Below are 15,861 nucleotides of genomic sequence, written 5' to 3' on the forward strand. Positions count from 1 at the left end.
TTGAACTTTCAACCTCTGTGCCTCAGCCTCCTGAGTGCTGGGATTACAGATGCGTAGCACTGTGCCCAAATCTTAAAAGGGGACATTTTCTTTGGAGAGCAGAGCAGCGTTGTCATCAAGGATTAAGCATGTGGGTGATTTCATTTGATTGTAACACTGTGAAGTCATGTCCCTTCTGGGGGTGGCTAAGGGCGGGGACAAGGGGCAGCAGGAGGCGAGTAAGTCTGAGCTCAGACCCACTTGCTGCAGTGGCCTTGGTCTCTCATCTCCCACGCAAGCCTCAGTTTCCTCCCTAGGAAAATTGGACGCCCACAGGGGCTGCTTCACTGGATGGCTTTGCAGAGTAGATGACAACGCACAAGGTGCCTAGCACAGTGCTGGTCTCTGCATAGTAGGCACTCAGCCAGGACTTGGTCTTTACTCATACACTGTCATCTGGAGCAGCACATTATTACTACGTTTTGCAGTGCTGAGGATCAAACCCAAAGCCTCACACATGCTAGGGTGTGCCCTACCACTGACTTACATCCTGAGCTCTTTGTATTTTATTTTGAGGTGTAGACGCTGTGTGTCTTGCTCAGTTGCCTAGGCTGGCCTCGAACTTACAATCCTTGCCACAGCCTTGTGAGCAGTTTGGGGTTACAGGTGTGCACCACCATGCCCAGCTAGCAAAAGCAGCCCAGCTAGCCTATGTTTTGGTGTTGCTGTGGCATGCATAGTTGGCGTCACTGTCCCCTTGCTGCTGGGAATCAGGACTTTACCTTTTCCCAGTACTGTAATTAGGATTACAATTTATGGTTTTACCTACTGGGCCAGACACTAGGTATTATTATACTCATTTTTATTTCTAAGGAAACCAACACTTAGGGCAATTTGCAAAAATAGATAGGTTATATATAGGCATTGAAAAGATGTCTGGGCTATATTAATAAGTGAGAAAAGCGAGTTACAGAGCAGTATGTATAGTTTCTTATTTAGGGAGTGCAGAGGGGTGGATGTGTACACTCAACGATAATCAGAAACAGTACTCAGGACTTTGTATGGTTTCTTTTGGTTTTGTTTGTTTGTTTGTTTGTTTTTGGTTTTTCTCCGGTACCGGGAACCGAACTCACGACCTTGCGCTTGCCAGGCAGGCGCTTTTGCCGCTGAGCTAAATCCCCAGCCCCTGTATGGTTTCTTTTGGTTCTCATGGTAACTCTGGGGAAATGAGTGCTTGGGTTAAATTGTCCAAGGTCACTCAGGCAATAAATAGCCAGACCAGATTTTAATCCAGATCTATGCTCTTCCCTGTGTGCTGGGCTCCTCCCACTGTGCGGGAGGGGCTCAGTATGGCTACCGCTGCATTGCATTGCTTTTTTCTGGTACCTGGCACCTTGGAGGACCTCACCTGTGTCACTCGGGGGCCTTCACACCTGCCCATTGTGGCAGACAGTGAGCCCTGCTTTGGGGGATCACAGCTGTGGCTATTGGGTGAAGGTGGATGATGGCTGGGGTGTGGTGCCATAGATGGCTGTGGGCCAGTACTGGCTTCTGTCTTGGAGGCAGCAGGTGACACAGAAAAGGGAACCTGGGGTGGTGGCTTCAGCTCTGCTTCTTCCCTTTCCCAGGGGACAGCCTGGGGCTGGTCCCACCATAGGAGGGAAGCCCTCTGCCTTTCTGCTGATTTCTTTAAATTCATTTCTTTCTTCCCTGGTCACAACATACCTGTGGAGATTGTCATCCATAGTTTAAAAGTAACCAGTACACATCGCTTCCTGAAAGTCCCTATTGCATAACAAAAAGGCAGAAAGCATGCTTTTTTCGTTTTTTGGGTTTTTTTTTCCAGTACTGGGAATCGAACTCACAACCTTTTGCTTGCCAGGCAGGCACTGTGCCACTGAGCTAAATCCCCAGCCCAGAAAGCATGCTTTTTATGATCTAGTCTTGGAAGTCACACAGCACCGCCTGTCACATTCTGTTCCTTAGAAGTCAGGAAGTCTACACATTCAAGGCAAGGGGAGGAAGGCACTACCTTCTTCTGTGTCTGGTGCTGGGGGTCTCATGCTAGGCAAGTGCTCTGCCACTAAGCCACACCCCTGCTACTTTAGATTTATTTATTTTGGGACAAGATCTTGCTAAGTTGTCAAGGCTGGCTTTGAACGCTTGGCCACTCACCTGGCCCAGGCACCACCTTTTGAAGGGATGAGGAACATAGGACTTTCCTCCTTCTTCCACTTAGTCAACAAATCTCTGTTGTGTCTGTGACATATGCGGGCTGGTCCTGACAGAGATGAGTAAGAGCTGAGGCTTGATCCTCGTGCTCCAGTAGCTTTAGGTGTGGCCGGAGGGGCAGCTGGTCTGAGATGAGAGCTTCCGCACACTGTCTTGTCTCCCTGTGTGTGCACCAAAGCTGGTTACATCTGTATCTGTCTCCGCTGGGACTCAGACACTGGGGGATTTCCGTGGGTTGATATAACTTCCCTGGTTGCCCTGACTTCTTCCCTCCCTTGTGCTTTCTCCTGCTGCAGGCTGTGCTCCTGTGGCCACTGTATCACCCGTGCTTCTGATGAGGAAGCCAAGACTGCAGGCGGGCACAGCTCTTAAAGCTAATCCCTTGGTTTTTGTTTGTGTTTTTTGGGGGGGAGGATGGGGTTGAGACTAGTTCAGGCTGCCCCTGAACTCATGAGGATCATCGTGCCACAGCCTCCAAAGTGATGAGATTACAGCCGTGAGCCTCCATACCCAGATTTTTTTTGTTTTACCATGCTGGGATGGTCTTTCCTGAGAACTCCATTGATGGTTGCTGTCTTTCTTTCTACAGAAAGTCCTGGGTGTGCGGCAGTATCATGTGGCCTCAGTCCTGTGCCAACGGGCCAAGGTGGCCATGAGCCACTTTGAGCCTAACGAGTACATCCGCTATGACCTGCTAGAAAAGAACCTTAACATTGTCCGCAAACGGTAAGGCTCCGGGTGGGAGCTGGCAGGACTGCTGAAGGGTGCTGCGAGGTGCAGGAGGCCCTTGGTGGTAAATGGTTACTGATGGTGGCAAGATCAAGTGTCCCTGCAGAGGGAAGGCATTCTGAATTACTGGGGGAACTTCTGCCTGTCTCCCAAGGAGGATTCTTGTCAGGAAGCCTGGTGATCAAAGCCTAGAGGAAGGGCTTAGGTCAGTACTGTTTGGGGCAGACTGCTGAGCCTAGGCCTCCTCTCTGAGGGCATCAGGACAGTGGCTGGAGACTCAGCTCTGTTTCCTGCTTAGCGTGGAGGTCAGAGGAGAGCTCAGGCCTGAGATCCAGAGAAAGCCCAGGCAGCTCTTGAGCTTGCCCTGTCCCTCGTTTGGTGAAAGGGCAGCATCTTTGCCCACCACCCTCTGTGCCGAGTGGGGCGCTCGATGCTGCCGCCAGAAGGATGCAGCAGGTACTGCAGCAGGAGGAGGCTGTCCTGTGTGCCAGGCAGCGCTGGCCTTGGAACTTGACCAGCTGCAGACAGGGCGAGGTCCTGGCCTGCCTCGGAGCCTCTGACACTGACTCGGGTGAGGACCGTCTTGAGTATACCCCCGTGTGGCTGAGGAACGGGCTCTGCAGGCTGCCCATGGCCACACGGTGTGGGAGTAGGGAGCTCATCTCTGTGTGTTGGTCCTGGGCTCTCCCCACATCCCAGACCCGCTCTGTCTCTTGCCTTTCTACTTCCTGTTTTCTGGTGTGTCCACTTCAGTTTTAAGGGAGCAGCTGTCTTCCTGGCTTCTGTGCTCAGCAGCCCCGGGAGTTAGCTGTCCCATCCCCTCCCCACTTTGGGGAAGCTGAGTGCCCTGTGCAAGGTCACATTCCCACAGAGTGCTGAGGCCCGTCCTCAGAGGGTCTCCGGCTCCAGCACCCCCGTGTTGCTTCCAGCGTTCTCACAGGGTTTGTCCGGGCTGTGTTAGAAGTGCATTCAGGCGGCCAGCCTCTTCGTCCCACTGCCAGCAGCTCTGACTCTGGTGGCCTTGTCCACAGTGTGGCCGTGGCCAGCAGCACTGGCATCGCCTGGGTGCCTACTAGAATCAGATTCTCATCCTCCACCCAGACCAGCTGAGTCAGAACTTCCATTTAACAAGAGCGAAGCGTGAGGAGCCAGTTTCCCAGCTGACGCGGAATACAGTCAGCAGAGAGGCACTGTCCACCGACGCAGGGCCGTGGACACGTGCTTTACTCCAGGGAACAGTATTTCCCTCGTGCTTGGAACTCGGTGGAAAGTGTTGCAGAGCCCCTTCTTCACCTCAGTCCTCGGTGCGCGGACGGCGAGCTGGTGCGCAGTGTGCTTTCCGATCACCGGGCCAGAGGGTAGCGCAGCCACTTAGCTTTTCCTCTAACAAGTAGCAGAAGAAACACACCCAGTAGGGCACTGGCGGACTTTTAGGCTCTAATTTTATCAGTAAAATTAACTAGAAAACGTTTTTCTTCCCTTTGCTTATTTTTTTCCAACCCTGTGTTGACCTGAGAAATCCCATCACTGGAGCGTGTTCCTGATGAGACATAGGTGGTTCTGTTTTCATTGCTGCCGTAGAGCAGTGGAGGGCGGGTGTTGATTTTTATTCCCTGGGGGCATTTGGCAATGACAGGAGACAGTTTTGGTTGCCATAACGTGGGGGGGCACTGTCACCTGGTAGGTTCGGTAAGCAGTGCCACTGAACACCTTCAGGGCACAGGACAGCCCTGCACGTCCCTAGGCCCGGAGTGCCAGGGCGGAGACCCTGTGACAGAGAGAAGGTAGGGCCAGGCTGTCCTTCGGAGGCCCTTTTAGAAGATGGGACCCTGTTCTTCATGCTGTGTCTGTGACAGACGGGGTCTGACTCTGGCCTTGGACCTGGCTGTCTGTCACCAAGGGCCGCAGGGGGAGCAGTACACACAGAGAATCCATTTTGCCTGTCTCAGCTCATCCTCAGTTCATTCTTAGCTTTGCTTGTGATCGCCAGGCTTGGACACCACGTCAGGCATTTGTTTTCAAGGTCTAGGGTTGTAAGCCTGGGTGCTATTTGCGTCTCCCCTGAGCCCAGAGTGGGGGCCAGCTGTGTGCTGCATGGGTGAGTCATCAGCTGCCTGCCTGGAGATGCCGACCGCAGGCTCCTGCTATATTTATACAGGGCTCTCATGACAGCAGAACTCAGAGATTCTGAGTTGCCAGTGGACCTGCGTTTGTCGCAGAGCTAGTGCCCTAGGGAACTCTTGCTTTCAAGGGCTTACGGGACTATAGGTGTGAGGGGCTGGGACCCAGGCTGGCAGAAGGAGAGTCCTGCCTTTCCCAGGAGTGTAGGGGGCAGTACCAGCATTGATCATTGAGCACTCGCCACGTGCTGGGCCCGCTCTCCCCAGGTGTGAGTGACGGTAGAAGTTGATGTACGCGGAGGGCACAGACACTGCTCCTCTGCTGGCTTCTCCTGTTCTAGCCTTGCACACAGAAGTTTTGACCTGTGGGCAAGCTGCTTCACCTGTCCCTGCCTCAGTTTCCTCATCTGTGTCATGAGTTATGTATATGAAAGTGCTAGAAAGTGATGGCGAACCTTTTAGAGCTTTCAAGGATAACACAGCTGGCGGTAGCACAGGTGCCACAGGTTTGCCACCACAGGCTTAGGAAACACTGGACCGGAAGTGAGTGCTCTGGTAACGCTCATCTGTAGTGATAGAAAGTGGGTCGGTGGTGGTGTGGGAACGAGGCCGAAGGGATTATTACCAAAGGGTAGGGGGAAACTTTTGGGAAGAAGTAAATACGTTTAGTATCTTCATTGTGGCAATTGCTTCACAGGTGTAAATTGTCAAAACATAATCAAATACTTCTTAAATATCTGACCTGGGTGTGTAATCCTGTGCAGGCCTGCACTCCAGGAGGCTGAGGCTGGAGGATTATGAGTTTGAGCCTGGTCAGGGTAACTTAGTGATTTAGTGAGACCCTGCCTCAAAGTAAAAACGGGGCTGGCAATGTAGCCCAGTGAAAAGGCCCTGGGGTATAATGGAGGCTGGAGCCCAGGGCCTCTCAGCATGATAGGTGAGTGTTCTACCACTGGATCACAGCCAGCCCTACATGTGTATTTTAAATATATGCAGTCTAACCTGGGGTGGTGGTGCATGCCTGTAATCCCGCAGGAGGATTGCTTCAAGTTCAAGGCTACCCTGGGCTACATAGTGAGTTCAAGACCAGCTTAAACTACATAGGGAGCCCCTGTCCCAACAAACCAAAAAATAAAAGCAGCCCATTGTATGCTAGTTATACCTCAATAAAGCTGTTCACAAAGGAAGTGCTAAGTACTGGCTGTTACTTCTTGGCATCAAGCCCTGCATGTTAGAGACAGGTGCTCCCTGAGGGCACCATCATCTAGCCCCTGCAGGTCTCTGACAGGGTCAGGCGGGGGCCTGTGGGCTGAGGATGGAGTCCTGCAGCTTCCAGGACATCAGCTTTGGTCTAAGCTTTCCTGAGGGCAGAGGCAGCAGCTCTGTGGTATACCCAGCCACAGGGCGTCCTGGGGAGCTGGATTTAAGGGAGAGTGCAGCGGAGTCCTGCAGAGGCTGCGCTCCCACAGGGGCTGGGCATGGACCGTCACTTTGTCCCTAATGAGGGAGGGAGAGTGAACCACTGGGAGAATGGGGTCTGGGGGAAAGCGGACCAGTGAGAGGTAGGGGGCGTGGCTGGGTTTCTGTACTTGGGCACAGAAGGCTACACGTGTGGGAGTGAGAGCTGCTGGGCTGGTAGGGAGGCTGCAGCATCACAGCAGCCTGGCTCCAGCAAGTGGAGTGGGGACTTGGGGAGGCCAGTGCAGCAGGGTGGGGCAAGCGGATGCAGCCATGGTTCTGTGTGTCTAGTGGGGCTGAGGGCACACAGGGAAGTCGGGGCCAGGGTGAGACTCAGGCTGGGAAGTTGAGCTGTCATTGTCTCTCTGCTGAGTGTCTGTCTTTTGTGTGTGCGCCGCTGTCTGTGTCTGTATGTGGTACTGGGGATTGAATCCGGGGAGCTCTGAACTGCATCCCCAGGCCTTTTACTCTTTATTTACACTTGTTTTGGTATTTTTGAGGCAGGGTCTCACATGTAGCTCAGGCTGGCCTCAAACTTGCAGGGATCCTCTTGCTACAGCCTCCCAAGTGTTGGGATTACAGGTGTGCACCACCATACCCAGCTGGTTATTTTATTAAGTGACAAGCATAGCCTGGTGTGGTGCCACATGCCTCCATTCCAGCACTTGGGTGGCAGAGGCAGGAGGATCACAAGTTTGGGGCCAGCCTAGGTTATATAGCGTGGGTCTAAAAAAAAAAAAAAAAAAAGCCAAGAATACAATGAACACTAGGCATGGTGGTGTACATCTGTAATCCCAGCCCTCAGGAGGCTCAGGCGGGAGGATCACCGGGAGTTTGAAGCCAGCCTGGGCTACAAAGTGAGTTTAAACAAACAAACAAACAAACGAACAACAACAACAAAATAGTGAGTTCAAGTCCAGCCTGAACCGCATAGTGAAATCCTGTGTCAAAACAAAACAAAAAAGTCAAGAATACAATAAATGTTAATGATGAGCTGTCTACTTGATAGGTACTTGTTAGATAAGTGACGAATGTGATGGAAAAGCAAATATCATTTGGGAAAAAAAACAACCCGTCATCTCTTGTGGCTTCGTCACTCACATGAAGTCACTGTGGAGTGCCTACTGAGTACCAGGTGGAGCACCGTGCTGGAGGTGACGCAGGAAGCAGGGCCGATTGTCCCATGCAAGTGGAACTCAGGGTCCCTTAAACAGCCTACCTGTCCCTGCCCGTAGTCAGTGCGCCCCATGCCTGGGAGGGAGCCGCTGTGGGCGGGCAGAGCTTGTGCAGCTGGTACCAGCCCTGCTGTCCTCTTTCCTGCAGGCTGAACCGGCCACTGACCCTCTCGGAGAAGATCGTGTACGGACACCTGGATGACCCGGCCAACCAGGAGATCGAGCGGGGCAAGACGTACCTGCGGCTGCGGCCCGACCGCGTGGCCATGCAGGATGCCACAGCCCAGATGGCCATGCTGCAGTTCATCAGCAGCGGGCTGCCCAGGGTGGCCGTGCCATCCACCATCCACTGTGACCATCTCATCGAGGCCCAGCTTGGGGGTGAAAAAGACCTGCGCCGGGCCAAGGTGAGCCCCGGCTGGTGTGGGGTCAGGCTGGTGGGTGTGGCGTGGTGATGGCAGAGGCCTCCCACAGGGGCTGACACGGGGGCACTGCCTCCAATTTCTAATGGGCTCTTCCGTGGTTTGGGTACTGGAGCTCAAACTCAGTCTCATGCATACCAGGCAAGTGCTTCACCCTGAACTCCAGCCCTGAAGTTTAGTCTTGTTTTTGCCTTTTCTTCCCCTTCCCTGCTTGCCTGCCTTCTCAGGTACTGGTAGCATAACACAGGGCCTTGAGATGCTAGGTTAGCACTCTCCTACTGAGCTGTACCCCAGCTTATTTTATTTTATTTTATTTATTTTCAGACAAGGTTTCACTATGTAGTTCAGGCTGGTCTTGAACTCACTATATAGTCCAGGCTAGCCTAAAACTCACAGTAATCTTTTTTTTTTTTTTTTTTGAGACAGGGTCTCAACTGTATAGTACAAGCTCCTCTTTTTTTTCTTTTTTCTTTTAAGCTGGTCTTGAACTAGCTATGTAGCCCAGGTTGGCCTGGAACTCACAGTGATCCTCTTGCCTCAGCCTCCGGAGCCTCCCAAGTGCTGGGATTGGGTTGTTTTTGTCCTTTTTTTTTTTTTTTTTGGTACTGGGAATCGAACTGAGGACCTTGTGCTTGCCAGGCAGGCACTCATGCTGCTGGGCAATATCCCTAGCCCTGTCCTTTTCTAAGACTAGAATTAGTTTTTGGTCATTGTGAAGATAATAGAAAATATAGAAGAAACTGAAGAAAAGAAGAGCCATCCCTAATCTTGGCACACTAGAAGTACATTTGCTATTGGATGAGAAAAGTGCTACAACCCGGGAGTGGTGTTGACACCTGCAATCCCAGTGTTCTGGGAGGCTGAGGCAGGAGGATCACCACAAGTTCAAGGCTAGCCTGGAGTACATAGTGAGACCCTATCTCAAAAAAAACAGAACAAAACAAAACAAAAAACATAGCAAGACCCTATTCTAAAAAACCCCAAAAAAACAAAAAAAACTAAAAGGAGGCTAAGGTTCAATCCCCAGGTTTGCAAAATAAAGAAAAAAAAAGTTTTGTGGACAGGCGCTGTGTCCCCACCACATACTCAGGAGAGGGCAGTCGGGGCTTGATTCACATGTCTGTCCTCGAATCACATGTGCACTTTCACCTGTTCCTTTGACCCCTGGGCACTTGCCAGACAGGGAGCCAGAGGTCATGGTAATGTCATGATCCATTGAGTCCCACAGCCACAGGAGGCCGCTCTGAGGGCTGACCCCGAGCCCAGCAGCACTGACTTGGTCAGATTAACCTCCTTCAGGCCCTTTCCTCTGAGTGTTGTAGTCAGGACGAGTGGCCACGTGCTGTGCTTATGCAACCCAGGCCTGCTCCTGCTCCCGGCCCAAGCATGGAGCCTGTGCGCTGCTTTTGGCGGCAGCAGTTGTCTCCCAGCTCTAGGCCTCGCCCCTTGCAGCGGGAACAGGACCCCAGGCGGCTGTTGGCAGGAGCCAAATGCTGGCAGAGTGTGGCCTGCAATCGAAAGCGCCCTGCTCCCATGGTCAGCCCGGCACGCAGCGCCTCTGGGCCCCTAGGATACATTCGGGGCTGCCCTCCCATTGGGCCCCTTCTGCCGGCCTGGCCCACCCGCCGTGTGTCCAGTTCCACAGTAGCTCTCTCCTCCCAGCTGAAGAGCGAGCCTGCCAGCTGGCTTGGTTGCAGCCTGCACAGAGTGGCATGGGGGTCGGGTTACAGGATGTCCTGGGGGATGGGAGCTGTGCAAGGGCTCAACTTCCCACAGCAGGGCCACCACCCATGCGGCTGCCTCCCCCTTGCTTTGTGGGTTCAAAATCTACTTGCTGGAGGTGAGAGTCACTGCCAGTCTTGCCTAGGGACAGGGTTGCTAGAGGGAGTGCTGGCAGTTATATAGCCCAGCTCCTGAAGCAAATAAGGAAACTGAGACCCAGAGAACAGGGTGGGGACTTGTGCCAGACCTGCCCCCCTGGCCACGTGTCACAGAGTGGGGCTTTCTGCTCCCCGGCCTTTCTTCCTGGCTGTGAGCTGAGGCATGGCCCACAGTCCAGCCCTCGAGAATTATGCTTCAGAGGCCTCCAGGAGAGGACCTGTCTTCCAGTGCAGGCCTTCCTGAGCCATGGTGGGGTGCAGAGGGGCGCGTAGCGAGGGCCAACCCAGTGCAAACCGTGTCACTAATGCTCCTTTTATGGATTTCTCTCCATAGGACATAAACCAAGAAGTGTACAATTTCCTGGCAACTGCAGGTGCCAAGTACGGCGTGGGCTTCTGGAGGCCTGGGTCCGGAATCATTCACCAGGTAAGCAGGGCTTGGTAGCACCCAGTGACCAGAGAGCACCTTCCTGGCCTGCAGAGAGAAGCAGGGGACCTGAGGCCAGGAGGGCCATGAGGGCACAGGAGGACATCTGAAGCCAGCTCTTGGGTGTTACCTCTTTTGCTTGTACAGTAATTTTTATTATGTCAATATATAAATTCCTGTTCTCCATGTGAAAAACGAAACAAACCAGGCATGGTGGTTCACACCTGTAATCCCAGCACTGGGAGGCTGAGGCAGGAGGATTGCTGCAAGTTTGAGGCCAGCCTGGGCTACAGATTGAGCTCCGGGCCAGCCTGAATTGCATAGTGAGACCCTGTCTCAAAAAGATGAAAAAAAGAAAATTTAAAAGAAAAATGAAAACAGTCCCTTCAAATTATCCAAGCAACCCACTCTCTTTTATCTTGGGTGCTGGGGATCAAACCCAGGACCTCTCACACACTACACAGGTCCTCTACCCTGCACTACACTGCTGCATTTAAAAGTTTGACATATTCCTTTCTGCACCTTCTTCTAAGCATGTGCTCAGCATCTTATTCCTGTGAACTACAATATGGAACATCAGTTATTATTACTGTCTTTTGGTGCAGGGGAGGGAGCTGCACGGGCAGCGCTCGCGAGGTATTTTTGTGTTGCTTCCATTGCATGGGTAACACATCGGGTGGGCGCCCTGTGTGTCAGGTGCTGGACTCAGCGCTTTAGACACTGACTATCCAGACCTCACCCTAACCCCATGAGTAAGTGGTGTTACTATCTAACCTTACAGAGAAGAGCTGAGGCAGAGAGGGCTAACGGAAGTGCCAGGGGGGTTGGCACATGTCTTGGGGACCCAGGACGTGTGGCCTGGTGCGAGTGTTCCATGCCATCTGTTTCCTGCTCCTGTGAGGAATACTGCTCTGATTCCTCTAGGCTGCTGGATCCCATGATCCACAGGCTGCGTCCGCTGAGAGCTCTGGGGTCCCCAAGGATGGGCTTCCCTTTGGTAGACAGCTTTTGTTTCCTTAAGTGCGTGTGTTGGGGGGAGTAGGTGCTTCACTCCCAGCAAAGGTGGCCGTTGACAACTCATGCATCTGTCCGTTTACCACCCATCCCGTCTGCCGAGACCCTGCTCTGCCCCTTTCCAAAGTGGCCCTCTTCCCCCTCCATCCAGGGCCTCACTGTTTGCTACCTTCCAGACTTGCTGGGTCAGGCTGTCGCCTGACCTTGCCGGGGCCCCCAGCTCTGCCCCACTCTGAAACTGGAGCCACAGTGGATCACTGCTTTGCCCTTTTATACCATTGCCCTTGCCAAGATGGAGCTGCCAGGATGGCAGGTCACACACCAGCCTGAGGCTAGAGAGCCACTTTGCAACAGGAAGTGAGGCGGGTGGGCCTGGCTTTGGCCTTCTGTTAGGAAGGGCCCCCCAGTCCGAGTAGCCTCCATGCCGCCCTGGCAGCTCCTAGGCCGCAGTTTGAGCTGTAAGTGACAACTATCGACACCTGCTCTGGGTCACCTGCTGAGTGTTCAGCCCGGTGCTTCTGTCCCTGAACAGGGGAACACCCCGGGACCCGTGCCTGCCATGCTCTTCCACTCTCCCTCAGCGCCATTCACCTAAGCAAACCCAGCAATCCAGCTGGCCTCGCCAGCCCCGCTCCTCCGCATCTCAGCTCTCTGCTTCCTGTCTGACCCCCGGCCCACCCGGTGCCCTGCATCAGGGCTTCCCACGTGCAGCCCCGAGGGGCCATGTCCACACTGTGCCTGGCGCTTTTCCCATGCACTGTGTGCTCTGGGACAGGGACTGCGGCTCCTTCATCCCTGTCTAGCTTTGGGCCTGGGCCTGGGTGGGGACGGATTGGTATGTATATGTGTTGGGTGAATAGATGGCTGACTTTACAGTGTTACGTTTTTCATATTAGTCTACCTTCACCCCATCTGCCCAGCCATAGCCATAGAGTGCTGAGGCCACTGCCACAATCTGCTTCATCATGACACTTTGCATAGTAGATGGGTCTGTTAACCTTTCCTTGGCGTGGACCACATTCTGTCTATACCACATAGGCCTCTTTGAATTCTACTGTGGTCTTCGTGGATCAAGCTGTTAGCGCTAGGGATGAACTAGTTTCATATCTTTGCACTGGCTGAGGCGGGGGTGGGCGGAAAGTGAACTGGTGCAGCAGGGTGGGCCTGTGCTGTCCAGCCGGCCCACGCACTGGGGCCGGGGAGGAGCCAGGTCTCCTGACCCTTTGCATCGCTGCGGGGAGGGGCTGAGCTCTTGTTGAGTCTCCGGGCCTAGGCAGTGGCTTTGTGTAGGGCCCCAGGGAGCCGGCTGTGTTCCTTCTTGGAGCCTTTCACATCTCTGGTCTTCCTAACCCCGAGGGTGGGCATGATGCCATCTGACCCAGGGGCACAGACCCCCATGTGGAGGGTCTTGCTGTGAAATAGTAAAGCCCCACGTCCCTGTGCCCGCTGAACACAAGTGATCTGTGTAGTCACCCAGGGACCCGAGACGCTTGTCAGCTGGTTTGTCTAGAAGAGGAGCCTGAGGCCTGGAGGGTAAAGTGACTCGCCAAGGTCCCACGACTACTAGTAGGTGATTGGCCAGAACGAGGGCCCACGACGGGGGGCGCCTGGTCCTGGGGGACAGGCCCACAAGCAGTGCCTCAGAGGGGCCTGGACAGGGGCAGGGCTGTAGCTGGGTGCTGACCTGCACCCTGCTGCTTTCTCACCAAATGTTCCGGGGGGTCGTGCATCCCAGGGCCTGCCCAGCTAGGGGTGTCTGGGTACAGGCAACACCGGGAAACAGGGTGTGCAGGTTGGCACCTTTCCGCTAGCATCAGTTCAGTCCTCAGTCACCTCCAGGGTGCCGAGGTGGGGAGGGAGGCCTACATTTCTCCCGGTTGGGCGGTGGAGAAATGGGTGGCTCTGTGCGCCCCAAACTTCCTTAGCTGCCCCTTGTGGGCTGGAGCTAGCTCGTGATGGAATGACGCCCCCGCTGAGAAGCCACATAGGCACAAGGCACACTGACCACACAAGGATCATCTTGGAGCTGTCGCAGGACATGCTTGTGTGCCAGTTTATCTCACCACGTCCTGGGTTAAGATGGTATGGCTGCGTTTGTACTATAGTACAGACGAGGAAACTGAGGCACAGGGAGGTGGGCATAGGCCAAGCCACACAGCAGAAACTGTCAGCTACTCATGGCCCCAGCTGCCTGCATCCCAGGCTCCCCGGAGATGGTGCCCCAGCCCTGTCCCATCCTCGGGCAGCCCTGGGCATGGGCTGGCAGCCCTGTGAGTGGGGGCAGCTGTATGGACGCCTTTGGTTCCACCTCCATTCTCTACTGAGGGCTTCTGAGCTCATGATCTTGATTCCTTTTCAGATCATTCTGGAGAACTACGCTTACCCTGGGGTTCTTCTCATTGGCACTGACTCCCACACCCCTAATGGCGGTGGCCTGGGTGGCATCTGCATTGGAGTCGGGGGTGCTGATGCCGTGGACGTCATGGCTGGGATCCCCTGGGAGCTGAAGTGTCCCAAGGTGAGGAGCAGGGAAGGACTCACGCTGGTGGCTTCAGGGGAGGTTGGTGGGGAGAAGTGGTAGCCCGTGGGCCCCGAAGAACAAGGGGATGGGTCAGGCTGGAATTCTTTCTCGAGGGAGGCAGGGACGAATGACCAGAGCGGGGAGGCCAGCAGCTTGATTCCTGGACTTCCTGCTTGGAACCGTCATCTCACGCACTCCTCGTAGGTGATCGGTGTGAAGCTGACGGGCTCCCTGTCCGGTTGGACCTCACCCAAAGATGTGATCCTGAAGGTCGCAGGCATCCTCACGGTGAAAGGTGGCACAGGCGCCATTGTGGAGTACCACGGGCCTGGTGTTGAATCCATCTCCTGCACTGGTGAGGAGGGCACTCACCACGGGGCCCTCACCGTGTGGGCCTGATGGGCTTCCCTGGGGACATGTCCAGGCAGTGTGGGGCCAGGGATGGGCATGCAGAGGTTACAGAGCTGGCCCTAGACATTATCTACTGCAGGTCCCTTCCCAATCTGACAGAGAGATAAGGATCTTTTCCAAGGTGCCAGTAACTTCCTGTGCTGGGGCCCAAGCCAGCATCTGCCGCTGGGCCCTGGCCAGGCCCTGGGTCACATGGGTGAACATGAGCCTAGAGAGGATGGAGGTGTTGGGGGAAACGGTTAGTCAGAGCCGGCTTCATTCACAGAGCAGCTGAGTCCGGAGTCTTCCTTTAGCTGGAGTCGGAGCTTTGCTTGCTTCCTGTGGGTTAGAGACTTTGCCTGGTAGCCTCCAAAACCAGGTGTGAGCCAGGGACCTAGTTTCCGTGCTGCCTGCACCCTTGGGAGTGCAGGGAGACTCAGCACATGGCTCAGCCCTGTCCAGTCCTGGCTTCCCAGGCACTACCTCAGCTCTACAGCAGCCCCTCACTCTGCCATCGTGGCATAGCTCAGCTGGCAAGCTAAGAACAGGCCTGGGTAGGAGTCTGGATCCCTGGGAGCTGCCAGTTCACAAACAGTAGACAGCATCCATCCATCCATTTATCCATTTATCTACCTATCTGTCTGTCCATCTATTTATTTATTTATTTTGAGATGGGGTCTTACTTTGTTATCCAGGCTGGCCTCAAACACCTGGGCTTACGCAGGCCTCCTGCCTCAGTCTTCCTGGCAGTTGAGAGTATAAGCATATGCTACCATCTCTAGCTGGTCCCATTCCTATTGCTGAAATTCAGAAAAATGTCTAATAGTACCATCGTATTGCTGCTGGAGGACAGACCTTGGCAGATGGATCGAGATCTGAGTTCCAGCATTTATTTCCTTTCTGCGTGACCTTGAACCTCTAAGCTAGGTCCCTCGCCTGTGAAATGGACACAGTAACAACTGGGCAGTGGCTGGCCAGGCCCGCCTTCAGTACATAGAGGCCATCACCTCTGCCCAGCAAGATAGCCAGGCCTCAGGCGAGCCCGCCTTCACCCTGGGCCCCCAGGGATGAGTGTCTCTGCCATTAGGAGGCCACGTGAGCGGGGAGGCAGTGTTGCTGCTCCCTGGTGTGTGGAGGCAGGTGGGCCCCAAGCCCAGCCCTGGGCTGGGCCACAGGCGCTATTTCTGTTTCTCCTCAGGCATGGCAACCATCTGCAACATGGGTGCAGAAATCGGGGCCACCACTTCCGTGTTCCCGTACAACCACAGGATGAAGAAATACCTGAGCAAGACCGGCCGGGCAGGTGAGCTGGAGGGGCCACAGCACGGGACAGGACAGTCATGCCACAGCCCTGCCCCAGGAGGAAGCTGCCCACGTCCCTTTAGAGCAGGGTCCTCACCCTGCTGTGTCCAGACCTGCTCCAGAGGCCCTGAGAAGCCCCTGCAGGTATGTGACAAGTTAGGCTTGTGCCGGTGCTTCTGAGCTGGGTGACCGCAGCCTCTTCTGGGTGAGTT

General features: G+C 54.4%; 1 protein-coding gene across 1 annotated transcript in view; it reads left to right on the top strand.

Moving 5' to 3' along the window:
* The window catches only part of Aco2 (aconitase 2, mitochondrial), a 37,887-nt gene that overhangs the window by 13,617 nt on the left and 8,409 nt on the right, over positions 1 to 15,861 (top strand). The window contains exons 2-7 of the mRNA XM_005379352.2: positions 2,801 to 2,937; positions 7,842 to 8,100; positions 10,330 to 10,422; positions 13,796 to 13,954; positions 14,162 to 14,312; positions 15,546 to 15,650. Of these exons, the coding sequence (XP_005379409.1) occupies positions 2,801 to 2,937; positions 7,842 to 8,100; positions 10,330 to 10,422; positions 13,796 to 13,954; positions 14,162 to 14,312; positions 15,546 to 15,650 (904 nt within the window). The remainder of the gene's footprint in view (positions 1 to 2,800; positions 2,938 to 7,841; positions 8,101 to 10,329; positions 10,423 to 13,795; positions 13,955 to 14,161; positions 14,313 to 15,545; positions 15,651 to 15,861) is intronic.

Source organism: Chinchilla lanigera, unplaced genomic scaffold (assembly GCF_000276665.1).
Source record: "Chinchilla lanigera isolate Chin_1 unplaced genomic scaffold, ChiLan1.0 scaffold00012, whole genome shotgun sequence".
Lineage (NCBI taxonomy): Eukaryota > Metazoa > Chordata > Mammalia > Rodentia > Chinchillidae > Chinchilla > Chinchilla lanigera.